Here is a 20,879-nt window from a genome sequence, read left to right as displayed (position 1 = left end):
GATTAGGAGAATCAAGTCTATAACCTCTTCTCCTCCAGTTTTATCCCAATGGTGTCTCTCTCATTTTTCTTTATGACCTGAATGCATGGAGTCCTGAAAATCAACAAATTTAAGTAAAAAGAAAGGAAGAAATATACACCCTTACTTGAAGAGATCCTTCTCCTTGAGAGATTCAAGCTTCCTCTTCCTTCGCTACACAATGTGAAGTGATTTAAGGAGCTTGACTATATGAATGAAAAGAAGGGATAAAAAGAGATGTGGAATTTCAAAGAATATGGCTCACCCATTCACTCTAAAGCACTTTTGAGAGATTTTACGAGATTGAGAGTAAAGGCTTGAAGTATTTGCTAATAAATGTTCATTAACTTCTCAATACACTGGTTGAGGCTTAGGGAGGTTAAGGATGATTTTAGGATCTTACGGACTATTTTAGCCAATATCTGTATGAACATGGAAAACATGGTTTTGGAAAGATTTTTCATGCCCAAATCTCCAATTGCAAATTCATGCTTAAGGTTGGGAAATTGGATGGCTAACCACTGCTTGAGTCCTCGAGAATATTCAAATTTACCTAAACTCTTGGTCTTCAAATCTTTTTTCTTCTCCATGGTGCTTCTTCAATGTGATTGACTCTTCGTTCTTGCTCAAGGTCTTGTGTTGGATTTGTTTGTTCCTCTCATTCACTTTGTAACTGAATCACTTGAAGAAAATATATCTGAGTTATTATGAATTAAAAATTTGTTAACATACTTAACTCAAGTGTTTTTATCATCAAAATCCATAAGTGGGTCAACCTAGGTCAATAGAGAACTACTAAAACGGATGAGAGGGTGCATATCATATGGGATATAAAGAGAGGGAAAAGAAAGTTTAAAATCAAGAGAAGGCAAAATCAAGGTAAAAACAGTTTTCGAAGTCGAGAGATAGAGGGAAAGAGAGAGATTGAAACAAAGACCCCAAAAGTGAATGAATCCAAGACTGGAAATGTAGAGTAAATGAGGGACATAGAGCTCATAACAGAGAAGAGTGACTTAGAGGTCAAATGAGACAATGAAGCTAGGTGATGGTATGGGAAAGTTGGATCAGTAGGGTTAGGAAAACTAGGTCAATGGGTTCAATGAGGGTATTTTTGTCCAAAAATATATTATAATTATAGTATTAACAATTTAATAAATATTGAAAAAAATCCAAATAAATAAGAGAAGTGAACAAGAGAATGAAGAAAGAAAGGAAGAAAAGCATATGTGGCACAAGTCTCCTCTCATTGCTATCGATATTGTCTTTAGGATGATTGATGGATTGGTATATTTTAACACATCAAGGAGAGAAATAAACTTTCACAAGTGATTCTCGTGATAATGGAATTTTAATGTTGTTTTTTCCATTTGCATAGCTAAAAATTGCTCCTAATTAGCAAGAGAATAAATCCAGCATTGGGTAGGAGATTCCAACACAACTCAAAAACCCTTGTGATAGAGTATTGGTTACTTGAGTGCATAAACAGGTTTATTAGGCCGATTTCTCACCATTACTCTAACAAATTGCTACATGTCCTACAATGATGAAAATCTCAAAAATCTAAGGGACAAAAATTAACAAATGACTCAAGGGCCAAGGCACCCCCTCAAAGGGGTATTTGTTGGCAAAGAAATTTGGAAAATTAAAGGTATTTTCTATACTTTTAGACAATGTTATTAAAACCAAACTAGTAGGATGACTGACTTTGGTCCAAACGGATTAAGACCAGATTAGGTGTCTAAAAGTCAAGAAATAAAAGACATAATAAATAAATAAGACAACATCTTATTTTGGTTGACCACTGATTTCAGTCTAACCAAAATTCGTCGGTTTGATGACCAGTTTCAGTTTGAGAAACATTGATAAGAATGGTTGAACAACTATTTTTCTGAAATATACAACAAGAAATAACAGTCAATTCTTTATGAGATCCTGGATGAGGACTTTCCACCTACCAAACTTTCTTTAGCAGAATGAGTGTTGCAATGTTTATGATAATATAAACACAAACAGTAATACACATCTTTGAGCACGCAGTGGAGAGCACCAATGACACAGATATCCGACCAAGAAAAGAATGATGTAGTCAAGAAACTTCACAGGAAGGGAAACAAATAGGTGTTGTCCAAATATCGACATCGGTAATTATAAGTACCCAAGGAGCCCCCTGTCATGTCCTTCCATCCACGTCAAACCCAGCTCCAGTCCATCCAGGGCCTGGCAATCCTCTCCCCTTTGACAAAATGTTTCCCTTCCCTCTTCCTAGATTCATAGTTCTCTTCTTCCCTCTTTCTACATCATCAGTTAGCATTGGTTGGCTGCAACCATTTGCCATGGCCACATTATCGTTATTTCCATGATTTGCGATGTCAAGCTTCTGACTAGATATTTCCACCAACTGAGGTTGTGCCCCCTCATTTGAAGCACCTGAGCTGCTTTTTGTTTGAGAAGCAAACTTTCCACCCTAATGAAGAAACAGTAAGACAACATATTAAAGTTCAATAGCTCCAAGGATATAATATGAACAGGTATTTTTGGATCCTTCTCCTGTTTGTTTTGATTATGGGAAATTGAATTCAATCGTACAAATCACATGCATGTATAAACTTAAGACCACGTGTGAAGTGTATTACATGAAAATTCACAATAGAACATTGCCCACACAAATAATGCGATTTCCACGTGACAGTCCATGATGGATTCTTAGAATGTAGGTCCAGAATAATTGTCTAACCAATAAAGATGAATAGGACACAACTCTAAACAGAATTAAATAAATTGAAGGATGATTTGGATGTGCTTGTATGATCATCAAGATGAAGATTACCTGATGAACAGGAACATCAAAAGCAGAGGCTCTTGTAGGGTTAAGAGCTTCTAGTCGCCTCTTGAGCTCCTCCAGTCTTGAAAATTGAGTCGATGTGCTTTCGTGAACCTACCCAGAGAATAACAATGCAAGTGTAAATCAACTTCTAGTGAACTCATGTTAGATGAGAGATGGATGAATACCAGACTGTTTAGATCATCACATAACTTTTGCTTGATTTCTTCTTCGTCCTGGACAACTTTCGAAGCTGCTTCCCACACCTGCAAGGCAGATCCTATTAAGACTGCATATAAGTTGACACTCAAGGAGGAAAAACACTCTACCCTCTCAGCTTTTCAACAAGTGGGCACGAGAAGATTTACAGCCTCCTAAAAGCAATCACAGGCGCAGAAATCAATCAATGCCACTAGGGAGGCTTTCAGAGACTTTATATAGAGAATGTACTCCCCATCGTAAGCTAGTTGCCTAAGAGATATAGTTGTTGAGGTAGAATAATCCTATATCAGTTTGAGAATGGAAGGGCATGTGCTTATTAGTAGGAAAAAGGCATCATCTATTTTCTCCACATCTCGCGGGGCAAGGTTGTCTCATTAGGCCTAGCCATGAGAACCATACTGTAGCTCTATATATACTCTACTTCTTAGGTTCCGTCTAAGAGTGAGATATTATGTGACAGAATCATCCTACATCAGATTTTTCTTATAATTATTAGTTAAAAAAGGCTTCCTCACATTCACACATATCAACCACCCATGTGTCTAGGGTCGCATTATGGTAAATAAGATAACTCTGCAATAAGAGGTGGCATAATTTTGTAATTATACAAGCCGATGTATCTCTTTGTGTTTTTTTTCTTTTGAGAGATGTAGCCCTAAGGGTGTTAATGTCATGGTGTATATCACTCTACAACTATAAATAAGACTCGAGAGGCGTGGAGAAGAACATCAAACTCTAGCCTCTCTTTCTTCTAGTTCCTCTCTTGTGATTATTCTCTCCTCTCGCTCTCTTCTTTTTTCCTTCTCTCACGTTCTCCTTTTCCTCAAGCATACCCACCTTATGAAACTTAACATGGTAGCAAAGCATGCATGACCCTGACATGGAAAAGGAGAAGCAACTGAAGATGGAGAAGGGGAAGAAGAAGAAAAAGTAGAAAAAGTAGAAAAAGAGGAGTTTTCTTTATCCTATTTCTTATGTCTTTCTTCTTTCCCATTTCCCATTTTTTTTCCTTTGAGTTCGTAGTATCATACCTCAATTTTCATACTGCACATTATAGATTTCTACAAAGATTTTTGAATCTATTTTCCAAAGCAAAAGGAATTTTTGCAATCAAAATTTTCTACAAAGAGAAATTAACTTCTAAAGCATCAAAGGTCAAGCAATAGAAAAGTTTTGAGCAACAACAACAAGCTTCAATTTGCGGGATATTTTGTACCAACATAACCGAAACTTTAGATAGAGAATTATATGTCAAAAGAAAGTTTTGTGAATCTATTTCTCTAACCCACCAACCATATCTTAATCTGATTTTTCCAAATAGTGAACATTGAAAGAATCAAAGGTCAAACTGATTTTTCTTCCTTTTTTTGGTCTCCACGTTTTTGAAGAAATTTCCAATTCTAATCCTTGATTATGATTGACAAGTTTGATTTTTAAGTAGGAATTTTTGAATTCAAAGGAAAGAAAAACATTTCTAGTCAAGTTTTCTCCTACATCCTCTTTCTCTATTCTTGTAATGGCATGAGTTTAGTTTCTTTTTTTGACAAAATTTAAAATTTTTGTAAATAGAAATTCTTGTTTTCTTATTCAAAATTCCAAATATATTTGTCCTAAATGTCCCTAATTCTAAAATTTCTTTATTGAAATTTTTCTTTCCAAGTTAGTCAAGTTGTGTTGAAAAGCAATTATGTTACATAAGACTTCTGTTTTTAGAAAATTTTCGTTGAGTTTTTGGGTTGAGTCCAATTTTATCCTAAAATGACTAGCCACTTAGGAGGCCTATATCTCAACCTTATAACCATTAAATTTTCTTCTCACTTTTCAATGTGGGACTTTTTACCACTCCATACTCCTCGTCACATCCAAGCTTATACATAGCGAGCCTGAAACATGGGCCCAAATCCTCTAATGGGGCACAAACCGTCTAATGTGGCACATAGACTCTATAGAGCCCACAACACAGACTCTATGGAGCCCACAACACATAGACTCTTACTCATGGAGCCCACAACACAAATATCCCAGAGAATACAAACTAGGTCATGGCCCACACACACAACCTACTCTAATACCATGTTGGATTTTTGGGTCGAGGCCGGTTTCGTCCCAAAATGATTAGCTACTTAGGAAACCAATTTCTCAACCTTATAACCCAGTAATTTTTCTTCTCAATTTTCAATGTGACACTTTTTCCCACTCAACAGTATCTTTTATGATGTTTCATCTCAAAACTTTCTTTATTTAAGTTTTTTTAAAGTTTTTTCAATCATACATGTTCATAGAAGATTTACACTTTTTATCTCCCTTCCGGAGGGTAATAGGAAGGTGTAAGTCACTTACCTCAGAATCTTGAGACAACGTAGAGTCATGGCCCGGTGTGAGAGAGGAGGCTGGAGCTTGATGAGATGGTGCCTGTCTACGCCAATACACCCACAATATTTGTAGCTACCAAATTCTTAAAGTGTAGCTGACTGAAATTGCTTCATTTCCTCTTCCTAGACTTGCTAAGATCTTATGGACATTTGGACATTTGGTTTCAAATAGTGGTAATTCATTAAAGACTAAGAAAAGGGGGAGAAATCCCAAATCCCAAGGAGAAAAGAATCCCCTATTAAAAAATCAGATTTGGAAACTCCAGCTAGAGCTAACTCATCAGCAATAGGATTTGTTGATCTTACAATATCAATTCCGATAACAACTAAATCTTTTTTTTTTAAAAAGATGTTTTCATTAGGCCAAAGGGCCAAGAAGCAAATTAATAGTACAAATTAGTTGAAAAAGTCATTTATGCAATGAGAGACGAGTTGCTACGGATAAGGTAACTGGTGATGCCTTCAAAAGCTGATCCTGAGCGTGTCCAAACAATTATCCGCTCTATGGCACTCTCAATTAGCTGCTGAATGGATGAAGGCTTGTTGTTGAAGTGCTCGTTATTCCACTATTTTCAAATTGTCCATGGAATAAAGGCAAGACTAAGCCTTCCATAAACGTTAGCCCAACAAGGGAAGCCTAAAACAGAGTAGTTGCTGTATCAGTGCATCAAACGAGTTTGGCATTGCTCCCTGGAAATTGAATAGGCTAAAGAAGTGGTTCCGAAGGCTGCTAGCAGCAGAGCAGTGTATCAAGAGCTGGTCCACAGATTCCACTGTGCTGCTGAAGATGATGCATGAGATAGATCCCAATGCGACCCCTCTCCTCCCGAGATTTTCAAATGTTAGATTACTGCTCTTCAAAGCACACCAAGCAAAATTTCGAGAATCTAGGCCAATGCTGCAGTATTACAATTGGAGGGCTGTTGAAGCAGAATGCGACCAAATCCAACTTCTTCAAGAAGGCAACCACCAAATTTTATGTAAAACCAAGAGAAATGGAAGAGACGAGCAGTACATTCCTTACGCCTGGCAAGCTGATTCAACTATCAGCAATATGCCTTTAGCTGTCCATCATATAAAAGTTGATGACTTACAGAAGAGCAGGAATATACAAGGCAAGATCACTGGTTAGCTAAGTGTATCAGAATTTAGATGAGTAGAAACTATGTAAGATGCTGAGTACACCTCGAAATCAACTTGTGCTCCCCATTACCTCTAATTACAAGCTATCAACTGCATCAACAAGATAGTTGGACATAATCACCAAATCCTCAAAAAGCAGCTGAGATTCTAAGTTCAATGAAGATTTTCAAGTCCAGAACTTAGAAATGATATAGAAAATATAAGTATCCAAATTTTTAAGACATCTAACTTGGAACTACAGACAACAATTTTATCTGGAATAGTTCCACAATGAAAGACAACTAAAGTTACTTAAATCAAAATATTGCACCAAATACAAACATATGGAAAAGCTTTTTAGACAAACCTTTCGTGCTTGTTCTTCTTTCACCTTTGCAGCATGTATCCTCTCAGTTGATGATTCTATTTTCTTTCGCAGGTGCTCAAGTGCTATGCATGCACAAGAAAGGAAAAAGACATTTCTTATAACTAGCTGAGTAGGCCCGTAGCTAACCTTCCATTACTAATATAGAGATCAGAGAGAAAGAGAAAGGGAGAGGACAACTAGAACTAGCAAATAGTGAAAGCAAACCAACCTGCTTTTTTTGGACCAGCTGTCAGTTTCAAATCCATTGTAAGATTTCCAAGCTCACGTTCAACATCTCGAATTTTAGAATAATTTTCTTCTATGTATCTGATAAATATCCAGAATGCATATTGAATAGTTTATAATGTCTAACCAACAAAAAAATCAAGAAAGTCCAGGCAATCAACCTTTGCTGATCCTACAGGACATTTGAACTAGAAATGCCATAAGAAGAGCATCGTCACTGATCGAGTATAAAGATATGCTAAGAAGAGCATCGTCATTGATCGGGTATAAAGATATGCAAAGGCTTATATTATTTAGATACAAAGAATCTTGGAATAAATAAGTACAAAAAATCTTACTATTGTATTCCAGAGTCAATTTGTTTAAATACATATAAATTTTCTGCAACACTCATGGAGTTAAATGATGAAATAAAAGCTTCCAAGATAATCCTTGTGCACCAACGACCAGATTTTCATCAAGTTTACAGTAATATATTCTATGATATCTGCTCCATTTCAAACATCGGGACTGCAAATTAATGTAAATATAACTTAATTGAGTATATCATATGTTAAATTGCCACTCACGAGTGGAATGGAGGCAATTTTTAGAATAAGACAAACTCTCTAAAGAGAGGTGGTATGACTTTGTAATTATACAAGCCAGTGTAGGTCATTTTTTGTCTTTTTCCCTTAAAGAGATGTAGCCCTAAGGGCAATATTAGCATTGTAATTTTTACTCCTCAACCATAAATAAAGCCAAGAGGAGTGGGTTAGAGCATTCATCTCTAGCCTCTCTTCTCTCAATTTCTCTCTTTTTTTCTTCTTTCCTTCTCTTCCTCTCCCACAAGTTAGGGCTTTTCCCTTCTCCTCTTTCCTTTCTCCTCTTCTTTCTCTTCCTTCTTCTCTTAACCCTTTATAAACATTATGAAGAAACCCTAGAAATCAATATGGTATCAGAGTAGGTGTTCTAGGGCCTCAGGCTTCAAGTTGCTCAAAATTTCATCTTTGATTAAAGGAAGTTTATGAGGAGTTTTGTGGCTGATCATGGGAGAATAAAGCATGGTTGGCATCTCCTCTCTTTAAAGATAGCTTTTTATTCTCCTTGAATAATTGTTACTTGAGTTTTTTTGTATAGGGTTGATCAGCCCTCTTGTTATTTGTTCAAACTCCATCCATTGTTCTTTTTTAAACACATGGGTATACTAGTTGCATGCACAATTCTCAAATTGTTGAACTTGGAAAAGCCAAGTCTTTTGAGTTCTTCCATTCAGCCCTTTTTTTCATTAATCAAAAAGATTAATCCCTTTGCTTTATAGCCTCAAAGCTCCCTCAGTGGCTGGAGTTCTTATTCTTTTTACTCTTGAAACCCTAAATTGGGGCTCAAGTCAGCCAATTGGAAGTTTTCGAGCATTCCTTAAAGCAAGTTTTTTCTCTGATTTTTGGGTTCTGAAATAGTAATTCTCAAAGAGCTTTTTATACATCAAGATTCTCATGGAAAAAAGGAAATTTTTTTCTTTGGCTCCTATGCTTGAAGTGGAGGAAGGCACGAAAAACTTTCTATTCTTTAGCATGCGAAACGTGGCATTGTAAGGTCCTCTTGTTTCTTTCTTTTTTTATCCCTTGATTGAATCTTATCAAGTTCAGTCCTTTGCTTGTTACCATGGAAGGAATTTCACATTAACCCTTTTTGGAATTTGGAAAAACCGACTTTCTAAAAATAACCACAATTCCTCTTAAAGGTGTATTAAACTATCCCTCTTGGGCTCTATCAAAGGATTCTTTATAATTCGAGATCTTGTTGATCACCTTGTCAAACGTCTGCCACCAATTAATAAAGAAGATGACAGCTATAAAAGGTGGTTAAAAGAAGCTACGGTGGTGATTAATTGGCTGATTAACAACATAGATGAAAGTGTGGCTAATAATGTTGTTTTATCTTGATATGGGAAAAATTATTTGGGACACGTGTATTAAGTTGTATTCTACCATTGACAGTCTACAAAGACTGTATGATATTTTCCAGGCCATGTACACCACCAAGCAAGGAGAAACATTACATAAATTCTTTAAAAAATTCAAAGGTTTTTTAAAAGATTGGAAATTGATACAACCTTACTCCACCAATGTTGCTATACAAGAAAAGCAACGAGAAAAAATAGTTGGGAGCAATTTGTTTATCTAATATGAAACCTTATCTTAATGTGGCAAAATCTCAAATTTTAAGTTCTATAGCCAAGCCATCCTTTGATGATATATGTGCTGCTATGTATTGAATTACAGTCAAAGAAGAACAAAAGCACTTGAAATCAGTCAAACTGAAATATCAATCATGGTCCCCCAAGGAAGAGGCTGCTCAAACACTTCAAAAGGCTAAGGTAGAGGCGGAAGAGGTCATGGTAATCATGCAAAGGAAGATGGATGTCTGAATCTTCAAATTCTCGTTCTTGCACTTATTGTGGTTTATTCAATCATGAACGACACAAGTGCTAGAAGATTTATGGGAAACCAATAAATATGAAACAAGTGACTGAATAAAAAGAGGTTGACCCCATAAAAAATAAAGCTCTCACTAAAGAAGATTGTGAAATCTTTCAAAGACTGGGAAAACATATCCATCACACCTTCCAGCACTCCTTCAACCACAATTGCAACCACAGGTATGTCCCCTGCTCTTTCATGTGCTTCTTCTTCCTCCGGGATTATCGAATTTGAAGCTTCTGAACATCTAACTGGAAAAATTGGTAATCTCTCTAAACTTTCTCCATGTCCTACTCCAAGATTTGTTTCTATTGCTGATGGATCACAAACACAAGTTCAAGGAATAGGTTATTTGAATCCTTCTGCTTCCTTGCCTTCAACTAATGTTCTTTTTGTTCTCCAATTTCCTTTGAGCCTCATGTCAGTTAGTCAACTTACTAAGAAACTTAAGTGTTTTGTTACTTTTATACTACTCATTGTGTTTTTTAGGACAATTAGACCAAAGAAGTGATCGGTGGAGGCCGTGAGAAAAAAAGAACTCTACTATCTTGATAATAGCAACAGTTATCAGAACAAAGCAACAAGCAGTTCAAAGGCACAATACGCTAGGTTTTTCCTCTTTACAAACCTTAAAGTTTCTTATTCCAGTATTACATTCCATAAGACAGCCATCGTGTAAGTTTTGACAATTAAGTAAATATCAACAAAGTGTCTTTATTCTCGCCAAGATGATTCTAGTTGCAGTCCTTTTACATTTATACATTCTAATATATGGGGTCCACACAAATGTCTCTCATTCTCGATATTTTGTTACATTCGTTTATTCACATGTCACTTGGCTGTTTTTAATGAAAGATTGCTCTGAGGTCCTTAATATTTTCACCTCCTTCTATTCCATGGTAGAAATCAATTTCAGCAGAAAATAAAGGTGTTTAGTTCAGATAATGCATTAAGAGTATCTTTCTCACTTCTTTCCCGTCATTTTGTAAACAGAAGAGCATTTCTCATCAAACTTCGCGTGTCTATACTCCTCAATAGAACTGTATAGCAAAGAAAAAAAAATAGACATTTATTGGAAGTCGCACATGCTCTGTTATTTTCAATGAATGTTTCACAATTTTATTGGCCTTATACAATCCTCCCGCTTGTTATCTTATTAATCATATGCTATCTACTATTTTACAAAACTCATCACCAATCTCCTTACTTCTTCCTACCACCAAACTTTTTTCTCTACCTGTTAAAATTTTCGAATGTGTTTGTTTTTTGTGCATAATTTTAATCTAAAGTAAAAACAAACTAAATGCAAAAGCTTTAAAAGGTAAAAAATCGAAAAGGTTATGAAAAAACTAAGAAGATAGAGAGAATGAGAGGGAGAGAAAGTGGAGAGGCAAAGCTCAAGAGAGAGAACTACATCAACCTATATTTATAATGTTGTTGAGTACATTTTACAAATATGCCTTTACTTTAAGTGAAACCCTAATCTCCTTATATCTCCCATTCTACATGTACTTGGACCATGAAACTTGGACCATACACATAAATTGGACATACAAAACAAGATTACATCAAGACATATAAATAAAGGTAAAGTGAAAAGACCAAAATGTCCCTGATACTTGTTTTTAATACTGCTCAAGCTGGAGTATATATGTCGAAAAGTCCTAGCTTGCCATAGAAGTTCAGAAATCCACGCTTTCCCAACGCCTTAGTAAAGACATTGCCAAGTTGATCACCAGACCAAACATATAGGGTTGTCACCTCCTTTTTCATCATAGCATCCTAGATGAAATGACAATCTACTTCTTTGTGTTTCGTTATCTCATGAAACACTGAATTGCTAGCAATGAAGATTGTTGTCTGGTTATCACAATACATAGAATTAAGATCCTTCTGATAGAAGTTTAACTCCTGGATAACAGATCTCACCCACATTAGCACATTGATAATGTGGGTCATTGCTTTGTATTCAGCTTCTGCATTGGACCGAGTTACCACATTTTGTTTCTTACTCTTCCAATTGATTAGGTTTCCTCCTAGAAATACACAGTACCTAGTGGTTGATTTTTGGTCAAGCTTGAATCCTGCATAATCAGCGTCAGAGAAAGCGTCAATCCTCAAGTAATTATTAGGTCTAAAGAGAAGACCTTTCCCCGGTGTTCCTTTCAAATACCATAAGATTCTATGTGCAGCCTCTAGATGAATCTTACGTGGATGCTCCATGAATTGACTCACTACACTGACTACAAAAGAGATATTTGGTCTAGTAACTATAGCATAAATGAGTTTGCCTACTAGTCTCTGATACATGGTTTTATCTTTCAATTCTGGACTTTGATCATCATGAAAATCATGTCCTACCTCCATAGGTGTATCAGCTGGTTTAGCTCCCAAAAGTCCATAGTCTTGAAGCATATCAGTGACATACTTCCTCTAAGTCAAATTCGCTCTCTCCTTGCTTATTGCAACTTCAATACCCAAAAAAGTTTTAGTTGGCCCAAATCTTTAGTCTGAAAGTGGCTCACCAAGTGGGATTTAACTTTTTCAACGACTGATTTGTCACTCTTTGATAAGATGATATCTTCATAATAAAAAAGGGAATGGTCACAGTAACTCATACGAAATCCCATGGATATAACCACATTAATAAAATTTTCAAACCATGCCCGTGGACTCTATTTTAAGCCATAAAAAGTTCTTAAGTCAAAATCTTATGTGTCTCCCCCTGAGCAATATACCTCGGAGGTTGCTCCATGTAAACCTCTTCTTCAAGATCACCATACAAGAAAGTATTTTAATATCCAAATGAAACAGAGACCAGCCATGATGTACTGCAACAGAAACCATTATCCTGACAAAAGTCAAGCAGGCAACCTCCGGGGTATGTTGCTCAAAGAGAGACACATAAGGTATGTCGACTTAAGAAAACTCTTTATGGCTTAAAATAGAGTCCACGAGCATGGTTTGAAAATTTTAGTCAAGTGGTTATGTCCATAGGGTTTCGTACAAGTCATTGTGACTACTCAATGTGAAATTTGTTGTTGTTGCTGAATTAATTGTTCCAATTCATCCAAGGCACCAGGTGGGACAGGTGTTGTAGTTTCAGGCCCTAGTGCAATACATTTGTGTGTAGTAAAGTTTGCCCAGATAGGCTTCCCAAACTTTTTTTTTTTTTTTTGGAGTAAAAAGGTGTGTATATATTGCTAGAGGAAAAGGGAAAGAGTGCAATACCTGACTAAAAAGTATCTTCCTCCACAACAATATGTTGGAGGGAAACGCCTAATTTAGCCTATATATCCACTAGGTGATTAGCGGATCTAGGAATGTATTTCCAATTACATTACAATTGAGAAATTAAATTACAGATATCCTCAAACAGATCCCAGTGACGCCAAGGAGGCTTAGATGACTTCTTGCACCAATTGATGACGACTTTTGAGTCTCCTTCAACGCAAAGAGGGCCCACCAACCGTTGCTTGAAAAGTTTTAAACCATTATACAGTCCAGAAAGCTCAGCAATAGTTGAGTCAGATACTCCAATCAGCCCAACAAATGAAAGAAGAAGATTATCATTCTCGTCATGGATGACCACTCCAAATCTGGCAGGTCCGGGGCAGCCAAAAGCGCTACCGTCAAAATTTAATTTGAAATGTCCCATTGGGGGTAGAGACCAAGTTTCCATAGCCGGAGGGCAAGATGGGTAAGACATTTCTGCTATAAGTCGCCAATTCCCTCGCAAATTTGATCATTTTAAATTTTGAAATTCTTTCCACATGAGTATCCAAGAGGATACTTACCCACAATTCTATCAATCAAAATATTGCTTGGAAGGGTAGGCTTCCCAAACTTGATCTAACATCTGTCCGAATAATGATTAGTTCGTCCACAAAGGACACACTCTCTCAAATTTTCCATCTCTTCGACCTCGTCCTCGACTTTTTAAACTGTCTCTACCTCTGTCAAAATTTTAACCGGATGTGACAAGATTGAAATTCAAAGAACTAAAAACGAACTTAGCAAAGTATTTCAAACTAAAGATTTGGGTTTGCTAAAATACTTTATTGGCATTGAACTTCTACAATTGAGACATGACATTATTTTATCACAAAGGAAATATGTATTAGATTTATTAAAAGAGACAGGTATGTTGGGTTCAATTACTATAACACGACTAGATATTCCCTTTCTAGTGAATATTGTCAATCAGTTTACGCAACACCCTCATATATCACATTGGTAGGCATTAAAAAGAATCTTGAGATACCTCAAGAAGAATCCAAGAGAATGACTATTATACAAGAACCATGGACATGTTAAATGCAGACGTAGACTGGACTGATTCTTCAGACCACTGAAAATCCACTTCCAGTTATTGCACCATAATCAGTGGCAACTCAGTCACCTAGCGAATCAAAAAACAAAATGTGATGGCTTGTTCTAGCACGGAAGCAAAGAATCAAGTTATGGCTCACGTTGTAGGTGAAATAGTATGGCTAAAATCATTATTATCATAATTGAAGTTTTCATCCAAGAATCTTATGCAAGTTCACTGTGACAATCAAATAGCGATTCATAATGCCACAAACCCAAATTTTCATGGAAAGACCAAATATATTGAAGTTAATTGTCACTTTATCAAAGAAAAATTACAAGCTAGTGAGATCGGCATGCACTATATTCCTTCAAAAAATCAACTTGTAGATATATTTACCAAAGCCGTATCAGCAACAACTTTTCAAACTACTTGCACAAAGTAGGAATTTATGACGTATATGGACTAGCTTGGGGAGTGTTAAATTGTCACCTACGTGTGGCATGGTGACAATTTTTTGAATAAGACAACTCTCTAAAGAGAGGTGGCATGACTTTGTAATTATAAAAATTGGTGTAGGTCCTTTTTATGTCTTTTTATTTTTAAACAGATGTAGCCCTAAGGGCATTATTGGCATTGTAATCTTCACTCCTCAACTATAAATAGAGCAAGGGGGTGTGGGTTAAAACTTTCAGCTCTAGTCTCTTCTCTCAATTTTTTCTCTTCTTTACTTCTTTCCTTCTCTTCCTCTCTCCCACAGGTTAAGGTTTCTCTTTTATCCTCTTTTCTTCTTTTTCCCCTCTTTTCTTCTTTCTCTTTCTTTTCTCTTAACCCTTTGTAAACATTATGCAAATGAACATCCTAAACACGTACAAAATGTCATATGGACTTGTAGCAAGTAATATCAAGAAAAGAAATCATATCTTGAAATAATGAGGTAACGTCATGTCGGATCTCAATTACTAACGAGCTAGTTAAGTTTTTTACAGAGTTATACTCGGAGAAGTGTACCAGTAGGCCGAAGCTTACACACATTAGCTTTTCTCGCATCCCCACAGCAGCGGCAGCACTAATTGAATCTCCTTTTTCTTCGGCTGAAATTGAGCGGGCCGTCCTGGGCATGGAGAGTGACAGGGCACTGGGCCCAAATGGTTTTAATGGGGATTTTCTGAAAAAGTTTTGGGCTCATCTGAAGGAAGATATAAGTGTTATGATCCACGACTTCTTCAGAAACGGCATCACATACCGCAGCATTGGCGCGTCATTTATCATATTGGTGCCGAAAAAAGCAAGTGTTGAGAAACCTGAGGATTTTCGCCCCATCAGTCTTGTTACGAGTGCATATAAAATCATTGCGAGAATCTTAGCACATCGTTTAAAGGCAGTGTTCCCCATTGTCATTCACAGAGGTCAAGGCGCTTTCCTTAAGGGGAGAGAGATTTTGGATTCCACAATGGCTGCACACGAACTTATGGACCATTTCAGACGTAATCAGGACCCAAGAATCGCCCTAAAGCTTTATCTTGAAAAAGCTTTTGATAGAGTTAATTGGATTTTGCTTGATGAAATAATGGAAAAAATGGGATTTGGAGAAAGAAGGCGATTTTGGATTAGGAATTGTGTGGGTTCAGCATCATATTCTCTTATACTCAATGGCTCGGTATGCGGATATTTTAAAGGAACCAGGGGTATTCGCCAAGGGGACCCTCTTTCCCCGCTTCTATTTAACATAGTAGCAGAATTCTTGTCCGCTATGTTCTATTCAGCAGTCGACCTTGGATGGCTATCTCCAACAAGTCCGCACCGGGCTTTTAATATTCCGATTCTGCAGTACGCAGACGATACTATTATTTTTGGAGTCGGAGATATGCACAGTGTTAGGAGGATAAGGGCAGTATTGGGACTTTTTGAAATAGCATCTGGGCAGAAAGTTAATTGGGGGAAAACATCTCTCATAGGATTTAATGTGGACCAGGAGAACCTTGCAGAGATGGCAAGTTTATTTGGTTGCTCTACTACTACACTTCCTGCAAAATATCTTGGTCTCCCTCTCTTTCATGGGCGTATTTCTCAGAACTTATGGAACCCGGTGGTGGAAAAAATTGAAACCCGGTTAGCAACTTGGAAGGGGCGGCTCCTCAGCAAAGCAGGTAGACTGATACTCCTCAAGTCATGTATTGCTGGCATCCCAGACTATGCACTATCCTTTATGCCTTGCCCTGCAAAACCATGGATAAATTGAAAAGAAGATTCCTTTGGAGAGGTTCGAGTGACTCCTTTAAATATCACTTGGTTAGATGGGATGAAGTATGTTTGCCTAAGAAATTAGGTGGACTAGGGAGTTGGAAATCAAAAGAAATGAACAAAGCCTTGCTTCTTAAGTGGATATGGAAGTTTAACACAAATTCATCAAACGTTTGGAAGGATATGGTTCGTACCAAGTTGGGCTGGAATTCTTTATGGTGGATATCCGGGGGAAATCGGAGAGGGCTATCCTCAATTTGGAGATCTCTTTATTTACTTCTTCCAGATTTCTCCTCAGCTTGTAGATTCTTTGTGGGCAGCGGCAGGTCTCTTAAATTTTGGGACGATTGGTGGACAGGATAGGAACCATTGAGAAACTCTTTTAGCAGTCTATTTCTTATCTCCACTCAAAGGGAGATAACAGTGGCAGATGCTTTCGAGGGGGGTGATTTGAGTCTCCATCCCCGAAGGGGTCTTTCTGATGCAGAGGCAATGGAAGCAAGCCGTTTACTGGATTCTTTGAATCATGTCAGGATGAGGCCTTCTAATGCAGACAAGCTAATATGGTGGCCTGACAAAAGCAGCAAATTCTCAGTTGCATCTACATACAGACACATTAATGGTTGGGACTCAACGCAGAGCGAACATGATATATACTTTGTGTGGCATCTTTGTTGCCCTCCAAAGGTAAAATTCTTCCTGTGGAGTGCTTGCCAAAATAAGATCCTTACAGCGGATGTGCTTCGAAGAAGGGGTCACCCCTCAATAGACCTACTATGTCCTTTTTGTAACATTGAAGAAGAATCCGGCAGCCATACCCTGCTATTATGCCAGTATTCTTGGAAGGTTTGGACCTCTATCTTTTGCAATTTGGGTTTGCAAATATGTATCTCTACAGATCTGTTCAGTTTTAGCAAGTCAATCTATGGCTATCCCCTTCCTGGGCTCGGTAAAATGATGCTATCAGCATGTGTCAGTTTTGTGCCATGGGGGCTTTGGAATGAACGGAATAGGAGGTCGTTCGAGGCTAAATTTGAATCTGAGAAAAGTGTAGTAGAAAAAGTGACGGGCCAAATATCCACCTGGCTCCTGACGAAAAAACCTTTCTGCTCTTTCAAGGGCACTTCCATTCGTGAAAACTGGAGCAACCTAGCAAGGATGCATTTGGGGACCAAGATTCAAGTTATGAAAGGGTGGGCGCCCTATTAAGCACCTAGCCAATACTACCCAAAAGACCGGCTTATTAGGAGCGGAAGACATAAGTACTTAACGCCCAGGACCCTAACATTACACCCCCCTTCGCGAGCCGACGTCCACGGCGGCCAGCACCAGCGGCAGCCCACTCAAGCGGCTGCCTCACTCCTAGTGCCCCATCACAGTTCTCCAGGTCGGCCCCTTCCACTTGGTCGCCCCTTCCGCTTCGGGAGCACACACCGGGATTCGAACTCGCAACCGAGCGCTAGCTCTGATACCAAATGTTAAGCACCTAGCAAATACTACCCAAAAGACCGGCTTATTAGGAGCGGAAGACATAAGTACTTAACGCCTAGGACCCTAACACGCCCCCGGAGGTTAGATACTTAAAATTGAATTTTGATGGTTCTTCTCTCGGCAATCCGAGGATCGCAGGTTTTGGAGGTGTGATTTCGGACTCATTTGGCAATCTGTGTATTTCTTATGCGGGTCCATTAGGCATCTCCGACTCAACGTCTGCAGAGCTTCATGGTCTTCTCAACGGGCTCTGGATTTTCAAAGATAAATGTAGTGGCCCAATTCACATTGAAGGGGATTCCAAAGTAGTCATTGGATGGGGCCGTGGCACTTCCTCTCCGCCATGGAGGCATTGGGAAATTTTCCAGGAGATTTTAGAGATTACCACATTATTTTCTTGTATTTGGTCTCACATTCCGAGATCTGCAAATTCGGCCGCAGATGTGCTTGCCAAACAGGGAGCATCTCTTCAACATCTTGTTGTTAGAGATTTGCTCCCTATCTCTTTGTAATTTTTTGCCTTTTTAATGAATTGTGTCTTTATCAAAAAAAAAAAAGAGGACATACAAATAGGTTCCTTGAAGAGTGATAAAAAAATTTGTCGATCAAGTAGTTCTTTCTGGGGGTGGAAGAAAAAATAAGAATGTAAAAAATTTAAGAATAAATGAAGCTTCACCAAATAGATAATCGAGTGGCAACAAGAAAAGACTACAGTTAGTCGCAGACACTTTCCTCTTAAGAAAAGAGAATGACAAAAACGAAGATAGGGAAAAATAGAACCACTAAAAGCTCTAGAGACACATAAAAAACAACTTCGAAACCTCAACTTCCTCCAGAGGAAACAGAGAAGAAGCCTCTAATAACTAGAAACCACGATTTTTAAGAATGGATCGCCGGAATCTCTTATCATATATCTCATGGCCAAAGTTCCAGAAATGTGAGCGGGAGTAGAGAGCAAAAGGTCAAAGAGGAAGCAGAGAAGAAATTAATGGGAGACGAATACCTCTTCAATTGAAGCTGCTGCTCCTCTATTACCTGAGAATTTCGAATACAATAAGTTAAAGGAGATACATTGCTAATTACAGAGGAAGTCGGTGTTTCAGGTATAAAGAGCTTACCTTTTCGGTGTAAGCAATGACGGGGGCCTCTCTTGCTAGGCCGTCTGGTCCAATCTCCGGGACGAGAGAAGATCGAGTAGCCATTTCCGAGGGAATCAACTCTTCAGATACTATATATCAGATCGGTGATTTGCTCCGAGAGGGAGTTATATCCACGACTCAACGCACAGGACCCAGCGTCGCGCTCTTTTTTGGTGTTGCTGCGCACCGGGGAAGTTGACGGTTCTTCGTTAGGCAAGACACAACAGGCACGCTGAAGACCAGCGTTACAGCAACCAAACCGGGCGAGTCCACGCAGTTCGATGAACTGGTCCTATCCATCCGGAGTGACCTATAGGTATCAACGGATCAGATTCGGTTCGGGTCTAATCTTTTTTAGATAATCTAGTTATCCAAAATCCAAAATATTAGAAAATCTATCTAAATTTGGATATTCGAATACACTTGATATCCAACCCTGAAATCCGGAAATGAAAAATTAAATAAAATTCAAAAACATCTAAAATTTTAAAAAGTTCAAGATATAATCTTTAAACATTTTGAGGGATTTTGGAGGGTATTTCGTTGCTTTAGTACGAGGTTTCGGATCCAAATGTTCCAAACCTCTTAATTCCAATTTTGGCTCCAAAGTAAATTTGGATATGCAAGGAGGGTCCTAAAGAGGCTTCCACTAGACCAACAAGGCCACTCAAGCTTTCGAAGCCCCACCTATATTAGCTATACTTGACTTCTCACTACCCTTCCAAATAGAATTTGAAGTGTTAGAACACTGTGTTGACATTGTTCCATCTAGGACTGGCACCCTATAGCCAAGCCCTCTAGGGAAGGAATCAGGCACTCTCAACTTACAAGAAGGAGATGTTGGCACTTGTCTAGGACATCCAAAAGTAGATATAATTAATGTGTTGACAATTCACTGATAGTGCACATCACATGGCCTCGAAGTATTTTACATATTCGTCTCAAGATCTTTATTCAACATGGTTTTGATGACAACAAATAACTTACAACTAATTGTGTTTCTTGAAAGATTTTTTTAACAAAAAATTTGAATGTAAAAAGCCAATGCAACACTCGTGTTAAAAAAAAAATAGTTTGTTCAAACAAACTCTATAGAAAAAAGGGCACTAGAAACCAATGGTTGATGAAACGACAATGTTTGAACAAAACTCACTAACAAAAGACCCAGCACAAAAACGAAATGGTTGAACAAAATTTAAAGTCAAAATCCCTTGCAAAAGAACATATGCTTGTACAAAATTTCAAAATAGAAGCACTTGGAGAACTAGAAAAGTTCGGCTCAATTCATGTTTTTCTTGAGCTTGACTCGAGCTCAAACTTGAAATAAGGTTCATTAAGTATAACAAGCCAAGCTCAACTTGTTAGCTCATTAGCCAACTCGTTAGCATAGATTTTTTTTACAAAAATACCCTTTACTCTAATTGCTCTCATCAATTTCCTCTTTAGTTGGTTGATAGTTGCTCTTATTTACCTCAAACCTCAAAGACGATCGATTGTTCAGCCTTTTTTGGTCCTTCAACATCTAATGTTGCTGTTTGCCAATAGAATAAACAATATTGATGGAGGTGTTTGCTCTTTCTTTTATGTCTATTAAGCTGGTTATTATACATTAGTATGCTTTATTACAAAGTCTTGGACTCCTCTGTGACACCTTGCAGTTTAATGGTACCAAGGTCATCACACAATATTGTCTATAAATTTTTAATTTTATTTTTATTTTTGAATTTTTAAATATAGGTTGGAGCTCGAGCTCAAACTCGGTTAAAATTTTTTGTTTCGAAATCGATTCCAATTTTAGGCTTGAGGATGAGCTTGAGCACGAGTTCAAGTTTGAAGTATTCAGATCAAGCCTAGCTCAAACATATGCAGGTTCGAGCTTAGCTCGGCTCGATGCCACCCCTACCCAAGACAGAAGAACCTACAAAGAGAAAATGTTTGAACAAAAGATATTGTTTGAATAGTGTTTCCCATCATGCAAAAGAAAATTTCAAAGTTTGATCTCTTGTAAATGACCTTTCTATGTGTTCAGTGGCTCGAGGAGAAAACTATTTAATTATTTTCTC

At 37.7% G+C, this 20,879-nt stretch overlaps 1 protein-coding gene across 1 annotated transcript; it reads right to left on the bottom strand.

Annotated features, from left to right (window-relative positions):
* Positions 1 to 1,849: 1,849 nt before the first annotated feature.
* Positions 1,850 to 19,012, bottom strand: LOC137935008 (uncharacterized). Its single transcript, XM_068779631.1, has 7 exons — positions 18,796 to 19,012; positions 18,681 to 18,712; positions 7,152 to 7,249; positions 6,923 to 7,005; positions 3,028 to 3,105; positions 2,846 to 2,953; positions 1,850 to 2,482 (listed from the first exon to the last, which is right to left on the bottom strand). The coding sequence occupies exons 1-7, from the start codon at positions 18,877 to 18,879 to the stop codon at positions 2,189 to 2,191; spliced, it is 777 nt and encodes a 258-aa protein (XP_068635732.1). The 5' UTR covers positions 18,880 to 19,012; the 3' UTR covers positions 1,850 to 2,188.
* Positions 19,013 to 20,879: the final 1,867 nt, after the last annotated feature.

This window comes from Aristolochia californica, unplaced genomic scaffold (genome assembly GCF_029961685.1).
Source record: "Aristolochia californica isolate CCGP_79_NKW_82.1479 unplaced genomic scaffold, dmAriCali1.0.hap1 SCAF_6, whole genome shotgun sequence".
Taxonomy (NCBI): domain Eukaryota; kingdom Viridiplantae; phylum Streptophyta; class Magnoliopsida; order Piperales; family Aristolochiaceae; genus Aristolochia; species Aristolochia californica.
Note: the sequence above shows the minus strand (reverse complement) of the source record. Positions and strands in the feature narration are given on the sequence as shown.

Excerpts from the sequence above, each read along its gene's own strand:
- LOC137935008 (XM_068779631.1), bottom strand. The coding sequence starts at position 18,879 with ATGGCTACTCGATCTTCTCTCGTCCCGGAGATTGGACCAGACGGCCTA. Across the intron at positions 7,250-18,680 it reads CAGCAGCTTCAATTGAAGAG|ATACATAGAAGAAAATTATT; the intron begins GTATTCGTCTCC and ends GATATTTATCAG. Across the intron at positions 2,483-2,845 it reads TTGATGTTCCTGTTCATCAG|GGTGGAAAGTTTGCTTCTCA; the intron begins GTAATCTTCATC and ends TTTCTTCATTAG.